This window comes from Synchytrium microbalum (genome assembly GCF_006535985.1).
Source record: "Synchytrium microbalum strain JEL517 chromosome Unknown SmJEL517_scf0006, whole genome shotgun sequence".
NCBI classification, from domain to species: domain Eukaryota; kingdom Fungi; phylum Chytridiomycota; class Chytridiomycetes; order Synchytriales; family Synchytriaceae; genus Synchytrium; species Synchytrium microbalum.
The window spans coordinates 170,792-183,310 of record NW_022158355.1 but is presented as its reverse complement, the minus strand read 5'-3'; the positions used below and the strand labels follow the sequence as shown (position 1 = coordinate 183,310).

Below are 12,519 nucleotides of genomic sequence, written 5' to 3'. Positions count from 1 at the left end.
GAAGGGGGTAGACGGCTTTAGTACTTGATCTTAGAGCGATCGACTAGATAAATTTCTGGGTGGAAGGATATGTTTATTCTGGCTCGTCACACATGGCGAAAGGAAAGACAAACACCACCACAGAAACCGCAATGCCAAACCGTTCCAGAATACTCGGTATATTCGACCTAGGAAAGGTGTAATTTGGACGAGAGGCGGAAGTGAGTGCCGACCACTTTCAGGATCTTGCGCCAGTTGAATCTCTCGACTGGAGCAAATGGCAAAAGCACCAAAAGTGCCTGAAGTAGCTGCTAAACCAACCAAGACAAGGGCCAATAAGAAGAACAAGGCTACCACGAATGGCATTGAATCTCTCCCTCCCACATATCTGGCGCCAGCGCTACAGGACTTGGAATATGGGACATCGTTGCGAAGCAGATCAACTGTGAACAAACTCGACAGAAGTGCGAGTAGGAAACGAGTCAAGCCGCTGATGCGAAGAGCTTCTGCTGCTCCACCGCTGGCTAGAGCAGGCATGTTTTGTGTATTTGTGTTGAACTTGCGTTGGTTAAGTCGCAATGCCATGATATGAGGTATTTACAACCACGAAATGATCTGTATGTCTAACCGCGTCGTGTTCATTAGGTGCTACATCTACTAGACATGAAGGCTGGGAGGCTGACGGGTCTGGAACGCTACATCGAACACACAAAACCCTCAAACAACAAGCTGTATCCAAAAAATCACGACGTAGACCATACAATTGTTGGGCTGCTTTTGCTATGATGTTGACGTGTTGCTTTCCGCCGTATCTGCTGGCCGCATGCGGCAAACGAAATGCATCTGTGAGACAGGCCTGGCGAGAAAAGGTTTGTTGGAGTCAGTCTAGTGTGTCAACACTTACAGATTCTCATTCGTACTACTGCACATTTATAGATCGCTCTTTGCCTGATAATTTTGTTTATGTGCCTAATGGTTGGTTTCATCACTTACTTCTTGAGATCTCTACTGTGTCCTACTGGAGGCTACGACGATGTGATGGTAAGAATCTGACTTTTCCCTGCAATTTCCTGCAGACCAGCTAATTGAATTCAATTGATAGCCGGTCTTCAATCAGAGTTACAAGTGGCCGAGACCGATGCCCTCCTTTGGAGGTGACATGATTATAAACGGCTTCTTATACGACTTTGACAACATATCAGCCACACTAGGAGCATACTATGGATTTACAGACGAGTGGAGAGGCGCTGATATAACAAAGCTCTTCCCACCAAAGCCAGACCATTGTCAGCAATTTCTTGGATATACATCGTATGATTGCACGATGCTTGGACCTCACGGTGGGCCAGCTCTACCTGCTAATGGCCAAGACTGTCCCAATATGGCGTATCTACGAGGCGTGCCTCAGATGTACAGACTTTGGTTTTCATGGGACGATATCAGGCAATCAACAACCTACCCGCACCTCCTCACAGTATTCGACGGCAAGGTGCTTAATTTAACAGGCTACTTTTATGGTGCTAATGGTCTACAGGGTCGTTTCCTGGACACTCTCGGCTATAGAATCGCGTCTATAAAAGTAAACGAAACGATCGGCAAAGACGGCACGAAGTCCTTCTTTTCCAACTCTGAATCATATGAAGCTGGAATGTGCTTCTCGCAGCGATATCTAGTAGGATATGTAGATAATACGACAGCCGGATGCTTCTTCTCCCAGGTTATCATGATATTGATTATAGCGGTGGTTGGTACACTGATGCTCATTCGAGTCACGATGGCCTTCATGTTTTACTGGGTAATGTCGCGAGGTCTGACGAAATCCAGGGATCCGAAAGAAAAATGGTCGGCTACGGATGCTGTGAATTTGCGACTCAACAATAAGCGGGGCCCGCCAGATGATTTGAGAACTGTGTTGCTCATGACGTGTTATTCTGAAGGTCGTGAAGCCATTTCACGTTCTATAGGAGCTCTGGTGAATTCGACGTATGATGATAAGAAGAAGCTGCTGTTTGTTGTCTGTGATGGTGTAATTACAGGGTCTGGTAACAAGCAGTCCACACCTGAACTGGTCTTGTCGTTGATGGAACAGGACGAGGAGTTGGGTAAAGTAGAACACAAGGCGTATATTGCTATCGGTGATGGTTCGAAACAGTTTAATATGGCCAAAGTGGTGAGGCCCTCTGTCTGTTCTAGCCCTTTTTTGCGTGTGGCTACCTGTTAACACCTTCGCTTGACTAAATAGTTTGGAGGGTGGTGTCGAACCAAGAAAGGCGGCAAAGTCGCAACCATAGTAGTAGTCAAAACTGGTGCTCCAGCCGAACGATCAGAGAAGAAGGCTGGTAATCGTGGTAAACGGGACTCTCAGCTCATCGTGATGAACTTTTTGTCTCGAGCTGTATTAGATGATCGCATGACTCCCTTGGATTATGACATGTTTTGGAAGATTGAGAAGCTGACGAATTATACAGCAGATAAATTTGAATCTATACTAATGGTGGACGCAGACACCGAAGTCAAGCCAGACGCCCTCCAATACCTCACGAACGCACTCAAAAACGATTTGAGCATAATGGGACTATGTGGTGAAACGCGTATAGCAAACAAGGGACAATCGTGGGTTACCCTCATTCAAGTGTTTGAGTATTATATATCGCATCACTTGGGTAAAGGATTCGAATCCGTGTTTGGTGGTGTCAGCTGTCTGCCGGGCTGCTTTTGCATGTATCGTATCAAAGTACCTAAAGGGCCACAAGGGTATTTCGTGCCGTTGCTGGTCAATCCTGATATCGTGGAAGAATACTCGGAGAATGTTGTAGATACGCTGCACAAGAAGAATCTGTTGTTGTTGGGTGAAGATCGGTTCTTGACGACGCTGATGCTTCGTAACTTTCCCAAGAGGAAGACGGTGTTTGTGCCCCAAGCGGTAAGTCCATGGACTTGTTTGTATATTTTTGCGCCACTCATCTCACTCTCTCTTGTCGATATAGGTTTGCCATACAACTGTACCCGACAAATTCAGAGTCCTGTTATCTCAACGCCGTAGATGGATTAACAGTACTATTCACAATTTGCTTGAATTGATTTTGGTCAAGGACTTGTGTGGAATATTTTGTTTCTCCATGCAATTCGTCGTGTTTGTAAGTTCACTGTTTATGCAAAAGCCTCTACAGCGAATTTAACAACTATTTTCAACATAGCTGGAACTGGTATCAACGGCCGTGCTTCCTGCTGCTGTAGTCTTTACAGTCTTGCTCATTGTAAATAACATCATATCCGGAAAACCAGACTGGTTTACAGTAGCCATGATTGCCGGTACGATGCTCCTTCCAGCCATCCTCATTCTCATAACGACGAGAAAAGTCCGCTACCTTGGTTACATGGTCTTCTGTAGGTGCCAGTATTCTCTTTTGTTCATCCCAACATTTCAAAGCCAACACAGCCCATTTCAAACACTTTCTCAACATACCGTTAGATATACTTGCCATACCAATATGGAACTTTATCCTCCCCGCCTACGCATGGTGGCACTTTGATGACTTTTCATGGGGCTCCACCCGTGTAGTCGAAGGTGACGCCAAAGGAGCCCACGATGAATCTAAAGGTGTCTTCAACCCGCGTAAAATCCAGCTCAAGACGTGGGATGAATGGGAAAAGGACCGTCTCAAAGCTATGCGAGGTGATGTGGACGAAACTGTGGGCCAAGCGTATGATCCGTATGGTTGGACAACGTTTGCTGATCCGTATTATGGATGGCATTATTATGGTGGTGGAGCTGACGTGTATAGTAATACGTATTATGCTGTGCCTCCGCCAGTGCCTTTTGGAGGGAGTGAATGGGAGGTTAAGAATCAATATGATCCTGTTTTGGGTGGTGGCGATCCTCAATATGGACAGAACATGTACAGTCAGAATCCACCGTATAGTCCACCTCAGTCATTCATACAGGATCGTCAGTATGAGCTGTATAGTCAACCCCAGCCATTTATACAGGATCCGTATAGTCAAACTCAGCCGTTCATTCAAAACCCGTATGCTCAAGATTACATCGGGTAAGTTTCACATCTTTTGATTGTTCACATTTCTGGACCGACTGTCAAATCTCATTTTTTTTCTATCTCAAACAGGCAAGGTCAGATGTACGGAAATCAAGCTGCTGCATATACTAACACGTACCCCGGAGCTGGTATTTACGATGCATACGCTTCATATCCAAGTCACGGACGGGATAAAATGTCAACGGGCTCAAGACATGGCAATAATACCCGTGGTCGATCATTGCCACGAGCTGATGGTAATAGTAGTGGAAGTCAACCACGTGGCAGATCTAGATCCAAAGAGAGCAAGGTGCCAACAGGAGAACGTGGACGAAGTGCCAGTAAATCATCGCCGAAAGACAGGAAAGGTGGTGCCTAATCGAAATCGAGGGAGAGGAGTACATCTGCTTCAAGGAGCAAGAAGGGTGGTGCCAAGTAGGGAGGATTATTATTATTATTTTCATTTTCATCAGGCCTCATGTTTGTAGTGTAAATTCCTCAAGAGATTCACATTGTACATTTGGAAAATGGGGTTTTACGCAGATTGAGAAAGCAAGCGACTGAAGGGCGAGAAGGAGCTGAAATTGGTCTTTCATGCCGTTACTCCAGTCCGACAACTGATTTGACTTTTGAAATTGGGGTATCTGCAAAACGAAACATGAGCCCGCTTCAGCATACATTTGAAGAAAAGCTTGTGATTGTCAGTGTTTCTACAACACGCGATAGAGAGCTTGTAAATGCTGGATATCTCACACTCCGATCTCTCTGTGGTCTAAAATTACATAGCCGCTCTGGCCTTCCCCACCAACTTGCTCTCGTCAGCCAAACAGTCTTTTTGCTCCTTTCTCCTTGCGCCAACAACCGTTTCCACAATCAAACTCAGAACAACAGAGGGCGGGACCAAAGGCAGGTTGTGTCTTGACCCAGTACATCTCCTGTACAATTCCTCAAATGGTCTACGATGCGAGCCCCTTCCATCATGAAGACGAGTCCACCTTTTACAGCAATGACAACCAATCGCTGAAAACTCCTCCAAGAGCCATGCAGCATGACACACTGGACAACAAATACCCCATGCAGCCTATAATAGACTCTGACAATCCATTCGCCAGCCACTTTGCCGAACGCAAGAGACAAAAGAATGTTGGTAGTAATAATCCCAGTCGAACGATATCGCTACGGAGGGGAGCTAATAGGTCGATGAACAGACCTAATCGTGCACCCAGTATGCGTCGAGTGCAGCCCATGCTGAGAGGAGAGGACGAGCCACCGCCGTTGGCAAGAGCAGGTGCCACCTCATCACGAAAGAATAACGATGGGCTGGATGCAGGTGCTACGTTGTCGAGAAAGACACCGATAATGAAGAGGAAACAAGTTACGTGGTGGACGCATCTGTCGTTGCTGGCAACGTGCTGCTTCCCTCCTTCGTTCTTGATGGTGCTGGGGTTGAGGAATGAACCAATTAGGCAGGCGTGGAGGTACGATCTTGATTTAATTATGCACCGTATCTTGCTGTTGTTTTGTTATTTGGATTCTCTGTTTATTCTTGACGATGCAAAGTATCTCACAATTAACTTTCAAATCTCTCAATTCACTTCTATTCCGCGTTATGTTAGAGAGAAGGTATGTGTCTTATATGCTGTTTCAATGTTATTCGTGAATGATGATACTGATTATCTTTGTACATAGGTCGCTCTCTGTCTCGTTATCTTCTTGCTCTGTGCTTCTGTTGGGTTTCTAACCTTCTTTTTGCGAGCACTGTTGTGTAACGGGCTTGGAGACAGTAAGACGCTCTCGACGCTAACCGCCCCACTATCTACATATACTAACCCACCTAATAACTCTAGTCGACGGTCTATCTCTCTTCAACCAAACATATATATGGCCCAAACCACTCGCCAATCTCGCCGGTGTGTTGATTATAAACACATATGTATACGACTATGATAAGGTGTATGCCGTGCTAGGAGCCTACTATGGATTTACCGATGAGTGGCGAGGAGCAGATATAAGTCGCATGTTCCCACCGGGATCAGACAGCTGTGTCCGCTTCTTCCCTGGAAACTATAATTGCTCAATCCCAGGTCCGCATGGAGGGCCCAGTATACCAGCAGCAGGCCAGCAATGCCCGTCGCTATCATCGCTTAGTCGTGTGAAGCCCGCATACCGTCTTATGATGTCGTGGGACGATTTGTACCAAACAAAGGCCGATCCGCATCGCCTCACTGCATTTGATGGCGCCATAGTGAACCTGACTGCATATAGCATAGATCCGTATGGTGGATTTGCTAATGGCCTGTCACAAGCCACCGCGCGGCTCGCAGTCGCACCTGGTCGGGACATGACGAAATCCGCATATAGTAATGAGGACTCGCTAGATACCTTTGCCTGTATGCGGCAACGGTACCGTGTCGCTTCTCTAGACTCAGATACAGCTGGCTGTTTCTTCTCGTTTGTAATATTTATATTGATTCTGGTCACGGTCGGCACACTATTGGCAGTCCGATTCGCTATGGCTCTGGTCTTTTACTGGTGTATATCGGGCCGACTTACGAGACAGGTTAATCCAGGTGTCAAAACAGATCGCAAGTTTGCATCTCGGTTTACATCTCGTGGTGCCGACAGATTTGAATTCAAGGCCAATCCATCTGGACTTGATGACGAGCAGGGTGAACCGCCTGTAATCATGTTTGTTACGGCGTACTCTGAAGAGGAGCTAGCATTACAGTTATCGTTATCGGCACTGGTAGATTCCGATTATCCAGATGGTCGTAAACTGCTTTTCGTAGTATGTGACGGTGTGGTTACCGGATCCGGAAACACGAAAAGCACACCTGAGATGGTCTTGCAGCACATCCAGCTCGAAGAATCATTCGGGATACCAAACCACCAGTCATACCTCGCCATCGCAGAAGGTGCACGTCAACTCAACATGGCCAAAGTGTTTGGCGGATGGTATAAAAACAATATAGGCCACTACGTACCCACCATAGTCGTAATTAAAACAGGTGCACCATTCGAACGATCCGATCCCAAGAGCGGAAATCGTGGTAAACGGGACTCGCAACTCATCCTGATGAATTTCCTATCTCGGGCCGTGCTTGATGATCGAATGACCCCACTCGACTATGAACTATATTGGAAGATCGAAGCGCTTACAGGTAAAAAGTTTTTGATTTTTACATTTACAAGATATAATGTATAATTCTCTTTTGCACTTACAGGCCGCCAGCCAGATTCCTTCGAGCTAATCATGATGGTGGACGCCGACACACGTGTAAACGCCGACTCGATGGCCCACATGGCAAACGCAATGAGGAATGATCCACAAATAATTGGCTTGTGTGGTGAAACCCGTATTGCAAACAAACGAACATCATGGGTGACACTAATCCAAGTATTCGAGTACTATATTTCACATCATCTGGGCAAAGGGTTTGAATCCGTGTTTGGTGGTGTCACTTGTCTACCTGGTTGTTTCTGCATGTATCGAATCAAGGCTCCGAAGGGGGAACAGGGGTACTGGGTGCCGCTGTTGATTAATCCTGATATCGTGGAGGAATATTCTGAGAATATTGTGGATACGCTGCATAAGAAGAATCTGTTGCTTTTGGGTGAAGATCGATTCTTGACTACGCTCATGTTGCGTAACTTTCCTCACAGAAAGACAGTATTCCTTCCTCAAGCAGTAAGTGGTGTGCGTTTTGAATGTCGTCTAGCAATCCTTCATGAGCCAAACATGTTTTTTTTTGCAACAGATTTGCCATACCACAGTCCCAGATACCTTCCGTGTCTTGCTATCTCAACGACGTCGTTGGATTAATAGTACAATCCACAACCTTATGGAGTTAATGTTGGTCAAGGACTTGTGTGGAATTTTCTGTTTTTCGATGCAATTTGTCGTCATGGTTCGTCTCCAACACTCGGGTTTTTGCATCAGCGCTCCAAGCTCATTATCTCTACCACCCATAGTTGGAACTACTAGGAACTCTCGTCCTCCCCGCCGCCGTAGTCTTCACAGTCCTCCTAATCGTAAACACTATAATCACCAGCAAACCCGACTGGTTTACCCTCGCCATGTTTATGGGTGTCCTGGTACTCCCCGCCATCCTAATATTCATAACAACCCGTAAAATGGTATATCTCTTCTACATGGTATTCTACCTCATGGCCATCCCAATCTGGAATCTTATCCTGCCGCTATACGCATGGTGGCACTTTGATGATTTCCGATGGGGCGAGACGCGCAAGGCGCATGGTGATAAGGCTACGGGACATGATGAGGATGAAGGAGAGTTTGATTCGAGCAAGATTGTCTTGATGAGGTAGGAATATCTTTTGTTTTTTTGCAAGTCACTCAAGGTTTCTAACTCCGTCTTATTTCACAGACTATCCGAATGGGAAAAAGAACGCCGCGACCGCCTCACCGCAACCGGCAAGCCCATAACACGCGTCATAAACCCCCAGTACAATAGCAGCCATGCTGGCATGGCTCCCTCCGAAGCTGCTCTTGCACCAGGATACCGCTCCCAACCAGGCGCACTCAAATCCGCTCTCCGCATAAACACGCCCGCTACAACCACGTATTCAGCATACTCGTCGACCACAGCATCCAGCAGCACCATGACGATGCCGCCAACAACAGCTATGCCAATGACACATATTACGTATGCACCACCACCACGTGTCACGCCGACGGTTGCGGCACCACCGTTGCCAACGCCGACATCCGTCTACCGGGAACATGATAGGTCGTCAGGTGGGGTACGTGATTCCGTGTATGCTAATGAGCTGGAGAGGATGCTGGATGCAAGTCCGTCGTCGCCTGTTATGACTGCACCGGTTAGGAGTACCAGTAATAGTAATAGTAGTAGTAGTAGCAGTAGTAATATACCGGCACATGTGGCACTTCCTCCTCCAACACGGGTATGGAATGCAGGAGGTGTTACGATGAATACGATGGATTCAGCACAGTCCAAGGCATCGTGGGAGAGTAGGAATGATGGTGATCTTATGTCGCCGAGTGGGATTAGTGGATGGGAGAGTTTAGAGAGGATGTTGCAGCAACAGTAAAGAGTACATTATATAGTTATAGTCGCAAAAAAATAGTTGAAAAGTTCCCCAATATAAGTTACTTCACGTGAAATCTCTTATTGAACTGATTGACCTCTTCAAATGATTTTATGCAATTGACTACGCGCTCAGAAATTCGTTGAGTTCGTGAATGTACTTTAGTTGAATTGCCGAAACAAGCAACTACCAAGCTCTTTCACCTACAATAATGACAGAAGAAATGGACTCCAAGAAGGCCCGTACAGATGACAAAGCATCAGATACTCTGGCTCACGCAACCAAACCAGATGTAAGTTCACCTCAATTTGCATACCGCCCACATCAACATTCTCGTTCTTGCAACGAGTATCGCATCAATGAACCTGCAAACAACGACATATGATACATAATCATTGAAAAGGCTTGATACAGTCGTTTCCACCATTTGCAACCGCTTCAGTTGTTGTTGTATCGTCCCAACATTTGATTTTTTAGTATTGTACTAACTTTGTTTACATGGACATAGGTACCAGTGGAAACGCAAACGAGGTTGATTAATGTTGGCATGAGAGTCCGTTATGCTGTTGCTCGAGTAAGGAATCACCTGAATTGCACTACTTAACTCTTGAATAACACTATGATAATCAACAGGGCTACCAAAACAAGCACATCACCACCGTCGAAGCCGCCATCTCGGACGCACCTGCTGTAGTCAATCCACGTAAACGCACTCTGGTTCCATACAGTGACTAGAAAAGGAGAGCTTCTGCTCAAAATCCAACCAGTCATCAAGTGTACCATATGTCTTGTTTTCTAAACCTCACAAACAGCAAAAAGCCCAAAAAGAAATAGTCATTGTAATTCATTGTCGGCCTCTTTTTGCCATTGTATACTGGGAATCCCTGAAATGTTTGTTATATGAGAAACGTCGGTCTCGTCTGTATTATTGTACACTAGAACATAAACAAACACACAACATAATAAACAGTCAATATTCATAACGATACAATGCATTGTGGTCTGACTATGGTTGTTCTATTTGATACGTGCTACAGAGAGATGCAATGTCACAGTGTTTGACACAGATTTACATGCGTGGGGTATATTTCATACGATGAGTAAACCAGTGTCTTTGAGTTCAGTTTATGCATTAGTAAAGTAGCTCCTCTTATTAAGACTCTTCCCGACACCAATCAGCGTAACAGTTCCTAACACTACAACGAGAGCAGACAAAAACCCCATTTCAGGCACCCATCCAAACTTCTCAAAGATGGATCCAGCGACGATGGGAGCAATCGATAGACCTATTCCGTACACGACGTTAAAGATTCCGTATACTCGGCCTACACCACTTGGAGGCACGACTGCATTGGAGGTATAATGAAGTGTCGTTAAAATAGAGCTCTCGCTTAAAAAAGACACGATCAAGCTTACCACTTGCTAAGGCGGGAATAATAGTCGAAAACGCCAAGTTTTTTGCCACAGAATAAAAGCATAGGGCTAAAGCCAACCCCCACGCACCAGGAGCAGACGCAGCTGCACCCATACTTGCAAAAGCAGCAAGCATTAAAACCAATCCAACCAGAGACGTCGGCCTAAATCCATATCGATCATACGAGAATCCAGCCAACGGACCCGCGCCTAATCCAGGCACATCAGCGCACAGCAGTATAGCACCTATTCGAGCAGTATCTAGTTCATATCGGTCTCGCAACAAGATGGGGAAGCCTACATCCCATGCTGCCACAGCAGACCATAAGAAGGCTCCAACTAGTAAACTGAGTAGTGCCCGGTTGTTGAGCAGTTGCTTCCAGCTCAGCATGGATGTAGACATTATAGAAGATGCCGAGGCGTTATTATTTGGTTTGGCGTTATTGTTGAGGTTTGCGGTTTCTGGTACAAAGTACCACGCTACAAAGTCGATTGCTATGAGGATGCCACAGAATAGAGACGGGTACCAGGCTTGTTGGGTGAAGAGGAGACCGCCAATAAGGGGACTAGAACGAGAGAGGTTAGCTCGAGTAATAATTGGAGTAACCAATTCGATTTCACATACCCGGATATTTGGCCTTGTTGTTGCCGTAAAAGAAAATTGTTAGCGAATTATTTGGCATGTAAGAACCATCATTAAAGCGACTAAACCTACCAACATTCTGTGCCACATTGACCACAGCCATGGCTTTCCCTTTGCCATCTCCGTCTCCAAACACGTCAGATACCATGGCTAGAGCTAGAGTCCAGCACGCGCCAGCTGAAAATCCTTGTAGGAAACGAGCAAAGAATAGTACACCATATGAAGCATCCACGAATGCAAGACAGACCATAGCGGCTGCTGCAGCAACGAGACCACACATCATGATAGCTCGTCGAGAACCTGTTTTGTCTGATAGCCAGCCCAAGAATGGTGCGCTAGTTGTAAAGTATTGGGCGAGGTCAGTTAAAGTAGAACATATTCTTCCAAGACAAGACAAGACAAGAACAAGAACAAGACGCAGACAGAGAGGAGAGGAAGAATAACATTCTTCCAAAACTAGACAAGGCAAGACAAGACACGAACATACCTTATGATGTTGCCAACAGAGTAAGCAGTAAGCAAGATAGAAACAGAAGTTGATGACTGGTCCACAGCGGTGTAGAACGGAAGAATGGGTATAAACGTATAAAACGACGCAGCCTCACAAAAGATAGCCAGAGATGCAACTCCTACAACATATGCCCTCGTCCTGAAGAATCTCTTCACAATCCCAGTCTTGTTTGCGGCGTCATCAGATACAATCCTGTTACTGCGTACAGACGAGTGTCGTGACGTTTCTACAGACGCGACCAGATCCTCATCGATCTGGGTAAAGAAGGATGGAACAGCAGTAGATGATCTGCGACGTGGTGTAAGACTGGCGGCGTCGCCCTTTGTGTCCCCTTTTAGCGTCGATGTCGAGTAACGGGGCGATGAGGCAAAGTAGGATGGTAATTCCTCATCGCCCAAGTCCAGTTCCTCATCATCGAAAGAGGAAGCGTAGATTGATGCTGGGTATATTCCTGATGAGGATGACGGGCCAGTGAGTGTGGTCAGTGGGATACTCATGGTGTGTCTACTAGATGAGAAAAAGTTTTGAGTTAGAATTTTGGAAAAATGTGAATTATAGAGGCTATACGTGCCGGATCAATGCCGTACTTGCCTATACTGGGATTAAGATATGTGTCAACAGGATAGGGGCTCGTGGATCTATTGATTTATTCAGTGTTTGCGGCTGCTATGTGTAGTATGAATTTAGAAAAGTTTGTGGAGGCGGAGTCTGAATGCTGTAACTGGAAAAAATATGAGTCGCTTACAAACAAACGAGAGCTTTGAATGGCGTCTTGGAATGCATACGATTCGACTTTGGATCGTGATGGTTGTGAGAGATCGTGTAAGGGCACGAGTGAAGGACCCAGCACTCGCAGAACTTGGTGCATG

The 12,519-nt window shown here is 45.9% G+C and overlaps 3 protein-coding genes across 3 annotated transcripts; 2 read left to right on the top strand and 1 right to left on the bottom strand.

Annotated features, from left to right (window-relative positions):
* Positions 1-256: 256 nt before the first annotated feature.
* SmJEL517_g01713 (chitin synthase) lies at positions 257-4,392 on the top strand (the record flags this gene model as incomplete). Its single annotated transcript, XM_031167641.1, has 9 exons — positions 257-542; positions 625-848; positions 916-1,020; positions 1,082-2,149; positions 2,222-2,902; positions 2,967-3,116; positions 3,177-3,366; positions 3,452-4,028; positions 4,104-4,392. The coding sequence occupies 9 exons, from the start codon at positions 257-259 to the stop codon at positions 4,390-4,392; spliced, it is 3,570 nt and encodes a 1,189-aa protein (XP_031026421.1).
* A 572-nt stretch (positions 4,393-4,964) lies between these two features.
* SmJEL517_g01712 (chitin synthase) lies at positions 4,965-9,086 on the top strand (the record flags this gene model as incomplete). The annotated part of the gene is made up of 8 exons (XM_031167640.1): positions 4,965-5,491; positions 5,630-5,636; positions 5,703-5,796; positions 5,861-7,174; positions 7,238-7,701; positions 7,772-7,921; positions 7,986-8,338; positions 8,402-9,086. The coding sequence occupies 8 exons, from the start codon at positions 4,965-4,967 to the stop codon at positions 9,084-9,086; spliced, it is 3,594 nt and encodes a 1,197-aa protein (XP_031026420.1).
* A 1,122-nt stretch (positions 9,087-10,208) lies between these two features.
* SmJEL517_g01711 (uncharacterized protein) lies at positions 10,209-12,147 on the bottom strand (the record flags this gene model as incomplete). The annotated part of the gene is made up of 5 exons (XM_031167639.1): positions 10,209-10,429; positions 10,500-11,062; positions 11,122-11,134; positions 11,212-11,474; positions 11,627-12,147. The coding sequence occupies 5 exons, from the start codon at positions 12,145-12,147 to the stop codon at positions 10,209-10,211; spliced, it is 1,581 nt and encodes a 526-aa protein (XP_031026419.1).
* Between the last annotated feature and the right edge of the window lie 372 nt (positions 12,148-12,519).